General features: G+C 39.4%; 1 protein-coding gene across 7 annotated transcripts in view; it reads left to right on the top strand.

The window, feature by feature from the left end:
- arhgef9a (Cdc42 guanine nucleotide exchange factor (GEF) 9a) overlaps window positions 1–17,208 on the top strand; it is a 69,886-nt gene extending 52,678 nt beyond the window's left edge. For all 7 annotated transcript variants that reach the window (XM_061927824.2, XM_061927826.2, XM_061927825.2 and 4 more), the window contains 4 exons: window positions 4,642–4,773; window positions 8,566–8,809; window positions 9,908–9,976; window positions 13,387–17,208. In XM_061927824.2, the coding sequence (XP_061783808.2) occupies window positions 4,642–4,773; window positions 8,566–8,809; window positions 9,908–9,976; window positions 13,387–13,562 (621 nt within the window). In that variant the 3' untranslated portion in view covers window positions 13,563–17,208. The remainder of the gene's footprint in view (window positions 1–4,641; window positions 4,774–8,565; window positions 8,810–9,907; window positions 9,977–13,386) is intronic.
- The last annotated feature ends 1,316 nt before the right edge of the window (window positions 17,209–18,524 follow it).

Here is an 18,524-nt window from a genome sequence, read left to right on the forward strand (position 1 = left end):
ACTACTATTCGAGTCAAGCTTGACAAACGACACTAGAGCAGGCAATTCCGGTGTCTGTTTGTCCACGTGAGGAGTCAGTTAAGCTAGAACTAACCCGCACCAGGTTGGAAAATTCCTGCACAGATAGCATTTCTCATAGAATATTACATAACTCACATAATGTTTTTCTGTAGTGACTATGCCAGAGGTGAACATGCATTCTAATGAGGTGGCAAATTATGGCACGTTAAATCTATTGCAACACCATGAAAATCCCCATCATATCAATTCTTAGATGTGATCGAAATTATTTAAGGCACACTACACAAAATAAACGTAATGTTATTAATATCAGTACTACAAATACTATTAACATAAATTCCTCAACACAGCCTACTATCTATAATATGGGCTTTTTAAACATCAGATCATTGTCTCCCTAAACGTTATTAGTTAATGAGGTCATTGGAGACAACAATCTTAACTTCATTGGTCTCAGCGAAACTTGACTAAAACCAGATGAATTGTCCCCGCTTAACGAGGCATCTCCTCCTAGCTATACGAGTACACATATTGCCAGTCCCTCTAAAAGGGGTGAAGGTGTTACTCTAATATCCAATGAAAACCTTAACCTTAGCCCTAATCTAAGTAACAAATGTTACACCGCTACCTCTCTATCTGGCTGTTATCTATCGCCCCCCTGGGTCCTATTCAGACTTTATCAGTGAATGTTCAAAGTTTGTCACTGATTAAGTGACGCACGCAGATAATATAATTTATAATGGAGGATTTTAATATCCATATGAATACCCTGTCAGACCCTCCGTGCGTGGCGCTCCAGACTATAACTGATAGCTGTGGTCTTACACAAATAATAAATGAACCCACGCATCGCAACGGTAATACGATAGACCTAGTCCTTGTCCGGGGAGTCACCACCTCCAAAGTTATGGTACTCCCGTAAACTAAAGTAATGTCCGATCATTACCTTATAAAATGCGCCAATGCGACTAAACTTGAGGTTTTCCATTAAGCATGTAGTGATAATTTAATAACTTATAAACACGCGCTTACTTTAGCTAAATTTACTACTCCAATCTCATCCTCCTCGATAAAAACAATCCTAAATATTTGTTCAGTACAGTAGCATCGCTATGCCAACAAGGGACTCCCCCCACTAGCTCCACCCACTCAGCTGATGACTTCATGAAATTCTTCATAACAAAAATATACTTATTAGAAAGGAGATTAAAGACAAAGCGTCTCAGCTCCAACTGGGTTCCATTAACACAGATACAAATGTATGTACGCCGGATATTGCCCTCCAAAATAAACGCTCTCCTTTTGAAGAAATAACATTAGAGGAACTCCTGCGACTTGTAAATGGGACAAAACCAACATGTTTCCTTGACCCACTTCCTGGAAAACTTATCAAGTAGCTGTTTGTAATATTAAGACCATCAGTGCTAAATATTATTAACTTATCACTTTCCTCTGGTACTGTTCCCCTAGCATTCAAAAAAGTGGTTATTCATCCTCTGCTCAAATGACCTACCCTCGATCCTGACCTCATGGTAAACTACCGGCCAGTTTCCCACCTTCCTTTTATCTCGAAAAAATTGTTGCACAGCAGCTAAATGAACATTTAGCGTCTAACAGTCAATCTCTGTGAACACTTTCAGTCCGGTTTCAGGGTAAATCACTCTACGGAGACAGCCTTCGCAAAAATGACTAATGATTTGTTGCTAACTATGGATGCTAATGCGTCATCCATATTGCTGCTACTTGATCTTAGCGCTGTTTTCGATACCGTCGATCATAACATTCTATTAGAACGTATCGAAACACGTATTGATATGTCAGACTTAGCCTTTTTTTGGTTTAACTCCTATCTTATTGACAGGATGCAGTGTGTCTCCAATAACAATGTGACCTCGTAGTATGTTAAGGTAACATACGGAGTTCCACAGGGTTCGGTTCCTGGCCTTTCACTCTTCAGCATCTACATGCTGCCACTAGGGGACATAATACGCAAATACAGTGTTAGCTTTCACTGTTATGCTAATGACATCCAACTCTACATGCCCCTAAAGCTGACCAACACGCCAGTTTGTAGTCACCCGGAGGCGTGTCTAAATGAAATTAAACAATGGATGTCCAGCAACTTTTTGCTAAGCAAACGAAAATGCTGATTATCGGTCTTGCTAGACATCGGCACCTATTTATTAATACCACCTTAACATTTCAAAGAACTCCGGCTTATTAGTGATTCCCAGAGCCCAACAAAAGTCTGCGGGCTTTAGAGCTTTTTCTATTCGGGCTCCAGCACTCTGGAATGCCCTACCGGTAACAGTTAGAGATGCTACCGCAGTAGAAGCATTTAAGTCCCATCTTAAAATTCATTTGTATACTCTAGCCTTTAAATAGACCCCTTTTTAGATCAATTGATCTGCTCTCTCTCTTTTCTGCTCTGCCCCCCTCTCCTGCGTGGAGAGGTTATCAGGTGACCATGGATCAGCCTCCACGAATTAGGCGCTAGCTGTTCAAGGTCGGGACCAAGGATGGACCACTCCTCTTTACATCAGTTGGTGACGTCTCTGCGCTGCTGACTTGTCTCCATTCAGGATGATCCCCTGCTGGCCTCCCAATGGACTGGACGTTTACATGAAGTCGGGACCCGGGGTGGACTACTCCTTATGCATCAGTCGGTGATGTCTCTGTGCCCCGACGTGTTTACATGCAAGAGGATCCCCTGCTGGCCCCACTATGGACTGGACTCTCACATTATTAACCGTATCCACTCGGCATCCATTGCACCGGTCACCCAGGTCACATCTGCGGTCCTTTCCAAGGTTTCTCGTTGTTACCATTGGGTTTAGTTTTTTCTTGCCCTGATGTGGGATCTGAGCCGAGGATGTCGTTGTGGCTTGTGCAGCCCTTTGAGACCTTTGCGATTAAGGGCTATATAAGTAAACTTTGACTGATTGATTGATTGATATAGCTTGTTACTGCCCATAACTGTGTATAAGTTGGCCCACGTCTTTATGTTACAACATTCTGTGTATGTGTCTGAGGCTAGCAGTTAGCACTTAGAGTCGCTGTAATGTTGTGAATAAAACAGCTCTTTAAGACGACAACTGGATCCCTTCTTTTATTGTTACATCGACACATGACACTGCATACCATGCTTTTGTTTTTGATAGTCTTGTTTTAAAGTCAACTCAACAGTATATAACACTACTTGTGTACATGTTAAATGGGGGGAGACAGAAGCAAAACAATTGCTTCATTCCGAGACTATTAAATTTAGTCCCCCTCCACCACCAAAGTATAGCTGACATCAAAGACATGCGCAGTAAGGATCATTTCAACCCGAATTTCGGAAGATGTGTTTTCATGCGCTACAATCCGAATGACTATTGGCATAAACCACCCGTCTCGATTGGAATAAACCACCTGTCTCGATTGGAATTAAATTTTGATCAGAATGTGTGTGATCGGGTCAGAATATTCCAAATGGCATGTTTAGATGTAGTATTTTTATTCCGGTTAGGCTTTTAATCCAATTAAATGTGTCCATATGCACATAGTTAATGATGGAATGTACAAAACAAAAAAGATTTCTCAGATCGTGCTTTTTCTTCTCTCTACACTTCCGGTCTCTACTCAGCTTTGCTGGGTTACGTAAGTTACAGGACACAATAATAATACAATATACCAAACATATATATGTGTTCATTTGTATGTGGGCTTTGTACCGAGGATGTCGTTGTGGCTTGTGCAGCCCTTTGAGACACTTGTGATTTAGGGCTATATAAATAAAGATTGATTGATTGATTGATTGATATACAGATCATGTTAAACGTACAGACATAGTACAGTTACATTTTTAAATAACTAAAATATACACATCCAAATGCAAAATGACTGACCTCATCAGCGCCAGCAACAATTAGTATTTTAACAGTTGGCAAATGAATTAGGTTTACACAGAGGGATTATTAATAGCTGCAAATTCTGGGCACCTTTTAGAAACAAAACCAAGAACAAAAGAGCACCCAAAAGAGTAGACATCAGTCATAAGTAGAAAAAGCTTTTGGAAACATTTCAATGACTAATTGGATCTGTTTTTTTTTTTATTGTATGGAGGGATTTCAACTAAAGTATCTGTGGATATAGTCATAAATAAAATTAGCTGAAGTTATGTTCACTTTTTGTATCCGGATGATGACAAAGCATGAGATTTGAGCGGCTTTTTTTTTTTTCAACCGACAGCATAACCAAAACTATGTTTTTGTTCGAGTCACAAGTCTTATTAGGCCATTTGCACTGAATATTAGTTTCATGTGGAATGTCAATTAATAACATTAAAATAACACTTTTTAGCCTTTTGACTGCCACAAAAACCTCTTTGAGTTGCTACATAAAGACACTCCGATTTATTTGAATGTGTTTACTTGTTTTACCTTCTGGTTGGTTACAGTTTATCTGCATATCTGCAATATGCTCTTACTCTGCACTGTAATTTCATTGTTTATAATATTAAGTCTTTGGAAAGCATGTTGTTTTCCTAGATTATAAAGTGAAAATATATTATTTAGTGGTTCTTTCAAGGAGTAACCCTTTGATTTTTTTATTTTGTATGTGTTTTCATGTGTCTAGGGGGATGATATCTTGGACAGAAGCTCGGAGCTCATCTACACTGGGGAGCTGTCATGGATCTATCAGCCATATGGGCGCAGCCAGCAGCGAGTCTTCTTCCTCTTTGATCACCAGCTGGTTCTCTGTAAGAAGGTAGAATGTCTCTTACTTTGTTCACTTTTTTCCTTTCATTTGGATTCCTGTTTGCTTGAGAACAAGCTGATAAGGGAGAACACAAACCTAACCGGCTCATTGATACTTGTGTATCCCATGGTGACGACAGAGATGCTTGAAGGCAATGCAACGTGTTACTCAGGCTAGAAATACTATAGATTACGAAATGCCAAATGCACGAGCCATCGGTGAGGATCTGTTAAAATACTCAGCACATTTCCCAAAATGGAGCTGCAATAGTTAGTTAGGGCTTGGATGCACTAAGGCTGTGCGCCGCTGTCAGACTGATGTTCACGGTCGGATACACTCAAGTATAGGTACACACAGGCGCAGGCACAAATGCAGAGAGACACTTGCACAAACTGCCTCACAAAGGAAGAAGAAACACATCCTCACATGCAATCAAATGAGAACCTAAAACAATTATCCCACCATTTACACAAAAACCACCCTATTTTTTACATGTGTGATCCTTCCTTGATCTCATTCGCCCTCTTTCTATCACCACAAGTCATCTCTGGTTCCAATGATCAAGTTCAGTATGTGAGCGGATCACAGTTTTTTGTATCACCACTGAAAAAAAGCCCCAAGGATATGCTATGTTACATATTTTGTCCTTTTTTTCCAATTAAGAATTTTTTTCTACACTTCCTCACCTTCCTGAATCCAACATGTAATGGCATCCCCGGGGCCACATTAGACCTTAATCTTTTCCTCTTGTATTGTTCTTATCAGTACAAAGATGCAGATTTCTGTCTGTATGCTCATTAAAAGTTATGATTCTCTTTTTACCCTCGCTGACCTCACTGTGTGACTGGATATTGTTTAGTCCTAAGGCAATAGTGTGAGGAGATGATTTTATGCAGACAGTACATGGAAGTAAATAAAGTTATGTGAGCTAAGGTTATTTGTGATGGATGCTGAATGACTTCATGGTCTAATTTGCTTAATTGACCATGACGCAAAACTCAGTGTTTGTGTGTGGATGGGTAAAACAGAGCTTTTGGGCTTGTATCATAATATGAAAAATTATTTTGCTTTTAAAAAAATAAAGAGATTCACATCCAAATCCCGGCATTCAATCGATCGCAACTGGACTCTTTGGTTTGTCTTAGAAAACGTTTTGCCTCTCATCTGAGTAAGCTTCATTAGTTCATGCTCATAGCCTTAGATTGGTCAGATCTAGTCTTGGACTTAGGTTGGTCAGATCTAGTCGAGCGGCTGGTGCCAAAACCCCAAATATTTATACTCCAAAACCAGGAGGGTGTGCCTGGGTAAGGATGGCTTCGCCCTATTGTAGTGAGAAAAACAACTGTTAAAGCCAACGATATTCGAAGTGTAATTTCCCCTCGTTATCATTGAGGTATTAGGTGGCAGAACGATCGCGTATAAATCTGACAACAGTATAAACATTTGGGGTTTTGCCAACAGCCGCTAGACTACATCTGACCATTCTAAATGTGTGAGCATTAACTGATAAAGCCTACTCGGATGAGAGGCGAAAGGTCTTCTAAGACAAACCAAACAGCCAAGCCCAGATCGATTGAATGCCCTAAGGTTACAATGACCTGAATGAATGACACCATTTATAGATATCCAAATCATGATTCTAAATTATTCAGATTCTAAAAACGATTCACAATTTTCCAGAATTTATTAAATGTATTTATTGTTTCTTCTTAAGAATATTTGTTTTAATTAAGTTTTTTAGTCCTTCTCTACATTTACTTGCTACAGCTAAGAGGTGCTTTTGTAACCTGTTTTGAAAAGGTTTTATTATAATTTTTCTACCAATTAATATATTGCAAGAATTGGTGTGAATGGAGAATCGATTTTAAATCAAATCCTCACCCCAAGAATCGGAGTCAAGTCAAATTGTGAGTTGTTGTAAGATTCACATCCCTATTTTTAAACAACAAAACTACAGTTGTACGTTATACCGGTACTAATAAAGTACCGCGGTACTAATGAATTAAACACAGTACTATACTGCCTCTGAAAAGTACTGAACATGATGGTACGCCGTCGTGATATTGCTAGTTTTACTAGCAGAAGAGCATTTTAGACAACGCACACACACAGAGTACTTACAAGCAGAAACAGTGTAAAGACAGGAAAGGGAGAATGGATGCATTTTGGCTTAAAAACGTAATGATAAAGGTGAAGCTGCAAAGCTGAAGCGCCGCTCAGTGAGAGGTGCTTTATACATGGCTAGCTAGCTAGCAGCTAACAACCACCCGCAGTTAGCAGTGTTTTAGCTACTTCTAAATCACTATTCTTTGCCTCTATGGCGACAAATAAACTGCGTTTCTTACAAGTATCATCCCTGCAGGACGAAGAATAGCTAAACATGCTTCACTACACACCATAGGAGGACACATTAGCTAACCACTAACAGCAAGCTAGCACTCCTGAGTGTAAACAAATGCCGAGTGTGGATCTATTCTACACAGACATCGACTGTAACGATACTAAGTACAAGACCCGTATAAAGTCAATACTAGAATGATTAAATCGATATTTTTTTATTATCACAAAATATTTTTTCATTTTCTATTGTTTACAGACTCAGAAAATATGTCCCTGGACACAGAAAAGCTGTAATTCTGACCAATGTATGACACTGTAACTACTTGGTATTGGATTGATATACAAATTTGTAGTATCACCCAAAACTTATGTAAAGTATCCACACAACAGAAGAGTAAGCGATTTCTACATTTTAACAGATGTGTAGATAAAACATGTTAAATAAAACAGAAAGTAAGTAGGTATTAATAGTATATGAACAATTAGATAAATATTCCATCCATTTTCTACCGCTTGTCCCTCATCATTATGACAAAATAATGCAATATGTTACCGCATGCTTGTGCAGCCAAATTAGGAGCCTTTTTAACCTGTTTGCTTACTTACTACTAAAAGAGAAGTTGTCTAGTATGTTCACTATGTTATTTAATTACACAATTGTTCTTTGATTGCAGTAAGAATTGTATGTTCAATGTATCATAAAATGTTATGTTAAAAAAAAAGCCAATAATGATATTTTTTGTGTTTCCCTTTATTTTGAAAAGTATGTAAAAATATCGAAATGTATCGAAATACATTTTGGTACCGGTACCAAAATACATTTTGGTACCGGTACCGAAATAAATTATGGTACCGGTACCAAAATATTGGTATCGGGACAACCCTTGAACATGAACTTATTGACTTGCTGGTTGGTTCCTGTTGGCTCGCGTGTGCATCTTATAATGCTCACTGCTGATTTTTAAAAATTCCCCATGTTTTCTGGTCTCCATGTAAGTGTGCATTGATTTGAAAGATAATGTACACATCATTAGTTTGTTTGCTCGCAGAATGACAATGCCAATTACTGTAGGGAGTTGGAATAACGTGCTAAACAGTCCCATGTTTTGGTGAGCAAGGGGAAACACACCAAATCTAAAAATTAATTTAAAAAACATCAAGTGTTTCTGTGGTGGTCCAAAATGAATTGTGTCGGCACGCTACAAATAAATGACTCTATAGTAAATCACGTTCATTGTTATTATTATTAATTCACAAAGGTAGAAGCAAACAAGTCAAAGAAATTGGCATCCCACTATGTGCAAATGGGGTGTTGGTATAGCTGTGTTGCAGATGGAAAGGGTTACATAAGACAGACTGTTGGATATGAACAGAATGTGGCTTAGTGACACCTCAGGGATTCAAATTACACACACTAGATACCGACACTAAACATTAACATCTTTCTGTGCATTCTTCCAGGATCTGATACGAAGGGACATACTTTACTATAAGGGTCGCATCGACATGGATCGCTACGAGGTGCGGGACGCTATCGATGGCAGAGACGATGATTTCAACGTAAGTGTGAAGAACGCCTTCAAATTGTGCAACAAAGACAGCGACGAGATCCACATCTTTCTGGCCAAGAAGCCTGAGGAGAAGATCCGCTGGCTCAGGGCTTTCCATGAGGAGCGGAAGATGGTGCAGGAGGACGAGAAAATCGGTTAGTTTTACTTTTGGAAATCATTTGAGTTATCCACAATGGGAAGTATAGATCCAGTCGGTTACTGTATGCTACAAGGGAACTTGCAGCAAAACACAACTATAAAATGTTTATAGACCGAGTTGCTTATTATTTTAAATGTTATTCTTGGCATCAGTGTGGAGTGTATTGTGTATTTTTACAACTTCAATGTGTAATTATCATTATAAACGTTAATTCAAAATTGATTGCTGTTCAATAATTTGTGTGAATACTAAGAGACACGTGTTTACATTCTACACTATTGATCAAGTTATTCTGACTATTTTTGTTATGCTTCTTAACTGCCATTAGAGATTATCGTTTAGGACGATTGGGCTCAAACCTTTTAAGCCCAAACCTATTACAGAGGAACAACCGCTGACAAAAAGATGTAGTTTTGTGACAATTTTACTTTGCGATGATACATGTACAATGGTCAGTTTTTGTCAAATACATTCCAAAAGGTCAGACATTGCGAGAACCGTTGTCCCATTAAAAAAAAATTTAATCCAATTATTCCGTAACTAAAACCCCAAAATATTACAAACTATTGTTGGCAAAGACAGCGATGAGCAGAGAAGGAGGTGGGGATGGAAGAGTACTTTCTTAAATCCAATAGTGTTTCTCACCTTCTTTATAATTGTGCTATCACCCGCAACTTTATTTGGCTTCTTGGTGTCTTATTCTGTAGACATACTCAATAAATCAAAAGCACAGTGACTGAGCATTCGATTTTGCGGAATGATACGTAGGCAAACAGACTAGGTTGTTAGGCACAATATTTGGCTGTACGATAACCGAGACGGCATACAAAAACCAGAGCAAGCTTTTGACGAGAATTGTAGTCGAAAACAGAACCATCCAAAAAAAGGTGGCGGACAAAAACCGATGTACCATTGTACTGTATACAGTATAGAGTGCAATTCATCAGCCCGTGTTGTATTCTACATTTCATTTATTAATTTGGCATTTCAAGCCAGTGACTGTGTCTCTCAGTAATCACAGGGAAGAATTGCAACCTCTTCTTTCTTATGCTAGTCTTATTTTACCAAACAGACTGTGTTGTTCACTGTTTAGGTTTTGAGATCTCAGAGTACCAGAAGCGGCAGGCAGCCATGACAGTGAGAAAGGTGACCAAACAGAAAGGTGAGGCAACAAGAAGATACCAGGTGATTTCAACTTTCTTTTCCACGCTGCTGTGCCCTGTCTTCTCATCGCTGTTTACTCTTCTTTCAACCTGTCTGCTTGTTTACTTTCATCACCTTTGCTCAAACACACAAACATATCTTTTAGGAATGGTTGCACCGAGCAAGCTGCAAAAGTCAAGTAGATGAAGATTTTCTGTAGTCTTTCATTTGCGTTAAGTGTTTGTCTGCTCGCATTAAGCTTACTCGCCACTTGTACTTGTTAAGCATCAATGAAAAGACAGAGGGCTGTTTGCATGGAGTATTGAGTTTAATAAGATGACACCAGTCTTCATGGCATTTGGATTCTGTCACACTTGTCTGTGTCCATCACCTTTTTACATCTTTTATTTAACTGAGATTTTTTTTTCACTTGATTTCTAGATATAGTTAATTAACATTTAGTGTACATCAGCTTTTTATTTTATTTTAGGAGGTATTTGTAGACTAGAGAGCAAGCTGATAAGGCCTAGATTAAGAGGACAAAGTCAGTAAATCCAACATTCTAACACTTGTATCCTGTTCAGGGACATGGGGTGCTGGAATTTAATCCAGGTGATTTTGGGCAAAATGTAGACTGATCGCCAGTCAGTCACGGGGCACATGTAGACAAAAACTAATTTATAGTCGCATTATGACACCATCACTGAGTATGGATCCAAAGCACGCTGCCTACCTGAAAGTCAGGGGAGTCAGAGTAATTTTTGGCATGCTGCAGGTTTTTATCGGCCCTAGGCATATACCGGAAATAAAATAAATTCATTCTAATGAGATAAATCATTAGATATTTCAGTAATTTGTTTTGTCACTTATAACTAGGGATGATGTTTGATAAGAAATTATCGAGTTCGAGCCTATTATCGAATCCTCTTATCGAACCGATTCCTTATCGATTCTCTTATCGAGTCCAGATAGGTTGTTGTATATGGAAAAAAACACACAATATTTGGTTTAACAAAAGCTCACTTTTATTATATAAGAAGTAAATAAAATCTAATAAGTAAATAAATATTGACTGTTACCCCCCTAAAAAAAAAGAAAATAAATAAATAAATATTGACTATTATATTGAAGTATATTAAGTGGGATTTTTCAGAAAAACAAATATATACAGTAACACAAAAACAACCTGTCTCTGTGATCACTATAGTTGTATAAATAATAATATAGTGTTAAATAAAATCAGTCCCTTGGGCACAAAACTGAAAATAATACAGCTCTCCAAAAAGTGCACTTCTGCTGCTATTTGACATAACTGTTTGTTATGATGCTTTGACATGTTTGCACTTTATTTCTTTATTGAAAGAAAATTCTATGAAGAGAAAAGGGATTCGTGTCCGAGGACTCGTTCTTTTCTTATCGAACAACCGGGAAAACCGGTTTCGAGTATCATCCCTACTTATAACACAAACTGACTTTGACAAAAGACCATAAACAAATGTCCACTGCAGAGGACACTGGTTCTCTTGAAGTTAAATTGACTGACAGTGGATTGGTTTTGACACATTTAATACACAACGGGCTTGATCTACTAAAATCCCCCAAAAAAGTACAAATTGTGTGTACTATAAGTGCGTGTGTTGTTTGTGATAACAAGTGCAAAAGTGTTGCAGACTGCCCTATTTAAATGTGGTTTGTATTTGTATACCAACTGTCACCATGGAGACACTCATTTCCCTCAGCATATGTGGTGTCATGTTTTCCAACCTACAGCGTTCCGTCATGTTGTTGACATGCAGCACACAAATATAATCTGCATCACCTTTTCTGTATTTAATTGTGATTTAGACAATAGAATCTACTTTTAGCACGCTGAATGTGTGCTGTAAGAGGCCCTGGAGTGATCCAGTCGCAGGAGAATGCATATTGCAAGAAGTTTTTTCATGTAGAGATATATCATTATAATATACAGTATCTCCTATATGCAAAAAAAACACAAATTGGAAAAAAAAACGCCAGCAGACAAAAAATTGTCAGTTATTTTTCTCTGTCAGAGCAAGTGCCCCATATTTAGGGTCAAAAGCCAGACATTTGTCAGCTGCCTACCAGTACACACTCCTCTGTGACTTTGTCATTTCAATATAATGGAACGAAAAGTATAATCCTCTGATTTTCTACAGTTGCGTCACAACTAACTCAGTGAAGAAAAAAACAAACATGTCAAAGACATTTATCAAGATGCTAGCAGTCGAGCGCCAAGCAGTCAGCACAAACACGAGGCCCACATGTCACAAATGCTGGTGTCATCCTTTCCGTTTTAGCCATTTTGATGTTAGGCTAGATGTCATGTTAGATTTAGCATGACCGATGTTTTCGGTATTGCCATGCTAAGCATGAACATCCATTAAAGTGTGTATTAATCATTGACCACTTCTGAATGTTCTCTCTGATGTTAGGACCCCTGTAGATGTCTGTCACAAGTAAAAGTGTATGTGCTGTATGTGTACATGGCTGGCACAAGGTGAAGTACTCTCTTGAATTTCAGATTCATTTATAGATTTCATCTTGAGAAAGAGGGCCATGTTGTATGGACATGGTTTGAAAATGATAAAGGTATATGCACAAGAGTTCTCCTGAGAGCTAGCACAATGAGATGCCATGGCAACTGCTAAAACAGCATTGTGAGGTGTTGTCATTGGAGCATGCAGTCATTGTTCAATGTGCTGATAAGCATTATCAGCACTATCTCAGATCAACACTAGTAGTCTAGCACAAATAGATCCCACCCCGCTCACTGTTAAAACAGTGTTTGGCAAAACACCTGGAACAAAACACATCCCATCGTTTTTGCGTGTGGGCTTTTTTTAGATGCCATGGCAACTTTGGAATCTTTCATCTGCAAATGGACTAGTTCGTTACCCCAGCATTCTTGTGACGCTTGTAGACTGTAGTTAAATGACATAGGCTGTAGTTCGATGCATATTACCAGCTTTCTGTTGGCTTTATTTTCCTAAAGCTTGTGTTTCTCAAGTGTTGGGGGTGCTATTCAAACAAGTGTGCTATCAACAAACAAGTCTCTTGTCCAAAAGCCTGGTTGCACAGTGTATCAGATGTGATGTGTTGCTTCTCTTGTTTGCTTCAGACAGACTTTGATTGAATAGCATCTTTATCTTTAGTCTCCCTTGTGTCATCACTTCTGCTGAATTGCACTTGCCATCCTCTTCAGCCGTAATCATACGATCATATTTCAGGTTTAATATGCAGGAATGTTAGCGTTCTGAATGTGTGCAGCATGAATGGATGTTTTGTTGCCGACCAATTCAGTGACAATACTGACAATTGTTTGTTCTTTTCTTTTTTTCTTTTTGCTTGGCGCCCCCGTGTTCCCCCTGGTATCCCTCTCTTGCTTTTCTGCACCTGCTGATTTCCTAGGTGTAAACAGGTGCACACCGCCCTCATACCCGCCCCCGCAGGACCCCCTCAGTGCGGGGCAGTATGAGGTAACGGAGGACATGGCACAAGGAGACGTTTTTGAATTCAGTCAATCCAAAAGAGGCCAGGCTCCTTTCTGGCAAAATTTTAGTAGATTAGCTCCATTTAAGAAATAGAAACTCTTCTGAAGGACCAGCTATTTTTTTTTTCCTAGTCGCACTAAACACTGGATGATCACGTCCCACTATGAAGAAAATACAAAAACACACTTACTCAAGAGACTTTCAAAGTTAAGGACCAATATTATAGGGAGTGGTTGAAAGCAGCAAGGGGACTGAATATTTTAATAGAATTATGGGGAAAGATGAATTGTATGTTTAAAACATGTTTAGTTATTAACCATCACAAAGGTTATCCCTCAACACTCCTCATCACACCCATCTGAATGTCCTGGAGTTTATTGAGAGTGTTGTATTTTATCCTCTAAAAATCCATCTTGTAGAGGAGAAAAGGTTGTTGTATGATTGTGAGATATTTGCTGTGCTGCTATGTGAGATTGCTTGATGCATTCTTGTGAATGTGAGTCCAAATAACAATAGGCCTTGGCCATTGGCGGAGGCATCTGACGGAAACGCAAAGCTCGACTGTTGGCCGTCGCTAATCACTGACCATCCACGACAACTCACACCTGCTTCTTGGTCAACGAGTAGCCCTCTAGTACCAATGTCTTCATCCTGGCATCTTCTTTATCTCTCTGCCCACCTGCTCCACCTCTATGAGTCAGAGGAAGCACCTCGTTCCTTCAGAAAGCTGCCACCAGCCATGATAGGGCGACTGCGGGAGCAAATCGATAGCGGGAACGTCAATAGAGTATTTTATTTACATTATTCCACCAAGCAGTTTTGACAGGGTATTCATATCCCATCACATGGAGGGTCGAAGGCCGTGGGTTGTGGAGAGCTTGCCGCTCAGATGAACCTGCTGGGAGCAGGAGATAGGCAGGCTACGCTCCAGCCGCCTAGTGCCAGAGCCCCTCCCCTCTCTCCCCAGAGACCACCCCTGTAGCACTGTGCTGGCAGCTCAGAGACTGTTTGGAAAGAGCATGGCCCACCTCCAGAAATACTAGTAGTGAGGTTGATTTTTGAAAAAATACTTCTTCTTTTTTTTGTATTGCTCACACTGAGAAAGGGAACAGATTTAGTTCGGAAGAGTGATGAACGCAGGAAGTAATGAGACGAAAGGTAGATGCGAAGAAGTATCAAACTTCCTGAGGTCGGGAAGTATTGGTGGACTGCAGTGTATGGAAGTGCAATATGACAGCATAGGAAGGCACAACGATAAAAATCATGTGTAGCATGCAGAGATGCTTACAGATTGCAGCTTCAAACCTTGGCACTTCCCCCCTCCGTCATGTTGTGTATTCAGATCTGATCCATGTTTTGGCACGGAGCTCCACACTGTTAAGTGAATTACCGAAGATGACAGCCTGATCAGATGGATTTGTTTACCCAACAACGAATGAGGGAGAGACATGAAAGAGAGATCTTCTTGTGGAAGCTTTGGTCGTGTTCTTAGCTACAGCTGGAATGTACGCCAAATTTTGAGCAGACACGTTTCACGTTGGATTGAAAGGACCTGTGTCGTGGCTTTATCGTACTACACTATTTAATAAGAAAGAGTTCTGTATGTTCTTTGTTTGCCTTGAAACCTTTCAACTTCCTGGGACGGATGTTATTTGTATGCTGTCCAATCTGTTTTATTTCAGTGAAGAAAGTTGGTGTCTGTGGAGAAGGCTCCTAGTCAGATTGTTCTGGAAGACAATTCCCTTGGCCAACAACATACGGTTCCCCGACCATGATAACCTCAGGTCCAGTGCTGCGCCCACCTCACCTCCCTCGCCTCCTTCCTGTTCCACACGCAGATGCAAACGCACATACACAGACACAGCTACACAATCATGCGCACTTACTGGCCCGTTGTGCTGCGGAGAAGAGAGATGCTATCTAACAGTGCCTTCCAGCATTCCACTAGTGATTATCTATTCAGTTTCACAGGCAGATTTGAATTCGTCACATATTTTCCCTTCAGCGTGGGACTTGCAACAGTCTCACCCTTTCTCTCTCATACTGGGAATTCTTGCTTTGCCAGTGCACGAGATCCACCCGGACAAAGATCTTTTCCACATACTGTGCACAAACACTTATGTTACTATACACACTTGCATAGCCGTAATCCTCTTGCACAAATATAAGTTATTCTTATGTTAAAAATGTTTAGGCATAAGGTTGCTTTATTGTTGAAAGATGATTACTTTGGATTATATCGTAGAAATCATTAGTTTTTCTTAGTGGAGGTAGAATATACTGTTCAAAGACTATTACTAGCAGTGAGTTAGGAATTCAATAAGAAAAAGTCATCTATTTTAACTTTATCAGTGACACAAATGTAAATACTGTATAAAGAACAGATCATATATTTGGATATTGGTATTTTGCGTTGGAGACGAATGTTGTTCCAGTTCTAGCGTACGGTAGAGCTCAGTACCCGGTAAATGCATGCTTGTGGCATCCAATACGTTGCATGAGACTTAAAACAACTCTTCACAGTTTGTTTAGTTTCTTTTCATTTCCGTTGTGAAGCCATCGCCGTCTCACTGAAAGGAGTCGCGGTCCACCTGTCTCCTGCTCGTGTCACGTTCACGCTCGTTGCTTTTGTTCTTCGTTCAAGTCCAGAAGAGGAGAGGGCATTGTCAGCTCTTGATAGGTCAAAGGCACTGGCATTCTCTTTACCCAAATATTTGAGAATTTTCTCAATTTGATTTCCTTTTTAAGTCACTGGCACAGCTCTTAACAGCTGGTTATTTATGGAATGCCAGTCACTGGAGTAAAACGGGTATCGTTTTTCTATGACAACCAAATAGGAGATAGCACTGATCATAGGTGTGTGTGTATCGATTTTTAGTCAAGCAGAAGAGCTGAGTACATGCGAACTCTGTGGGGATGTGCTAAAAATAACCCTAATCCTGCAGAATACTTCATTACAATTCATATCATGCTCTTGTTTCAAAATGAGATGCTCTGAAGTACAATGACTTAACAGTCAAGATTATTTTCCGAACTTGTATTTATTGAATTAGTCGCCAGTATTAGATGACATCGTTTTGGCTCAAACAATGTATATATTGGTTTTCTTGATCTGATATAGTTAACCCTGACCTTTTACTCGAGGCACAGAGGACGGCCTTCAGTGCTAATGAAAATGTGTGGTTTTTTTTGCCGATTTTGTTTTCCAGTCATGTACCAAGACAGCCAAGTTAGCAAACTGAACGCATATGAGGTTGCTTGCACCCTTTTTGTGTACACCAGCCACTCACTTGGAACATGGCGACATTGTCAATACAGATCCAGGGTACCACATGGAGTCCAATGAGCCATATATGATGTGGTTTAAATGACAACAAAGTGAACAGAGAGTGGTGACCCTCTTTTACAAACACACTATTCATTGTATGATACCATCTAGTACTTGCTCTGGCTTTTTGCCTACCACAGAAAATGAACTCACACTACCCAAATCCTTTCGTCGCCATATGCAAACATTTCACTTTTCTTTATTTTTTGTAGGGTTTTTTTTTTTTTTGCTGTCATTTTGAGTTTGAATATTTGTTGTAGAAATGAAAAATAATGCCTATTCAATCCAGAAACTGTGAATGGGAGAGTGGAGATGTCAACTGTATGTACATTATATGTTTTGATGTAATCAGAAGCACTGGGAATATGTTGTACTTCGCTGTAAAAAAATAAAATAAATCCATATCTGATATAGCTGTACTTTTGTTGAAAATAAAACCTCTACAGATCGGTGCCGGGCTTCGATGTGTGAGTGAGTCCATTGCGTTAGATCTCCTGCCATGTGACGACATTTCCTAGAAAATTTGGTACTTTGGATACGTGATGGGAAACTCAATTCCTTTTACGGACTTGAGTTCTTATGAGTGAATCACTAAAGTGTTTCGGGTTTTCTATTCGTTATTCACAAAGTGCAAATGCAGAAACTCCCACGTGAGCAACAAAGTTCCCTGATTCTCCCACAACTCGAGTCTTTTGCAAGAAGGGTAAAAAAAACATTGCACTTCAACACATCAAACCTTATCAGCCACCATTGCTAGCCTACAAAGATATGTGCTGCTAAAGAAGGTGCCCTGAAGACAGCTGCAAAGAAAGATGTGATAACCCAGTTATATCTACATTTAGAAAAACAGTCAATATAAATAAGTCAATCGTTTATCGGTATTGGTTTGAAAAGAATATATATCGTGCATCCCTAGTTTTTCAGAATGTTATGTATCCAGTTCACTAAAAACCTAAGTTGAGGTCGTTTATTCAGTGCTTCCAAAATAAAGTTACTATAAAACTGAAGAACACGGAGGTAGACACATTAAATAGACCTGAAGTGTACTTGCATGTAAGGAAGCATGTTCAGTCGTGGTGTACAGTGATACTGAATCAAGAAATGCAACCCGAGAGAAAACCATCTTGACACTGACTTGATAGCCGTAACTACTATTAAAGACACCGAGGTCATGTCCTCTGTATTTTTTTCAAGCGACAAGAAGAAAATGATGTCGGACATCGTGTGCGCTGTACATCACCTTGCTATAGAGCATCCTCTCCCAATATACGATCTTTGGTTATGCACAGCTGAACCCGCCACAACTCCAGACAACGATGTAATACAGCGAAGTCCACTTTTACTTTAAATATCATCTTATCCGAAATGCGCTGTCAACATAACGTGAACATTAAATTATACTGCAGTAATTAATGTTAATTTCACCTGACAAAGCGCTCCATTTGAAATCATACCCCACATGTGTTCCTGGACACGTCATGTTCTGTCACTGATTAGAATAGAATATTAACAGACATTTCTTCCAGGACTTCTGGTAGCCCTTGTGACATTGTGGCCAAACAGCTAAATTTGTGTTTCATCTGACATCACATGGACAAAGATAAGACCTTCTGGAGGAAAGTTCTGTGGTCAGATGAAACAAAAATTGAGCTGTTTGGCCACAATACCCAGCAATATGTTTGGAGGTGAAAATGTGAGGCCTTTAATCCCAGGAACACCATACCTAC

The sequence above is a fragment of the Nerophis lumbriciformis genome, linkage group LG35, assembly GCF_033978685.3.
Source record: "Nerophis lumbriciformis linkage group LG35, RoL_Nlum_v2.1, whole genome shotgun sequence".
Lineage (NCBI taxonomy): Eukaryota > Metazoa > Chordata > Actinopteri > Syngnathiformes > Syngnathidae > Nerophis > Nerophis lumbriciformis.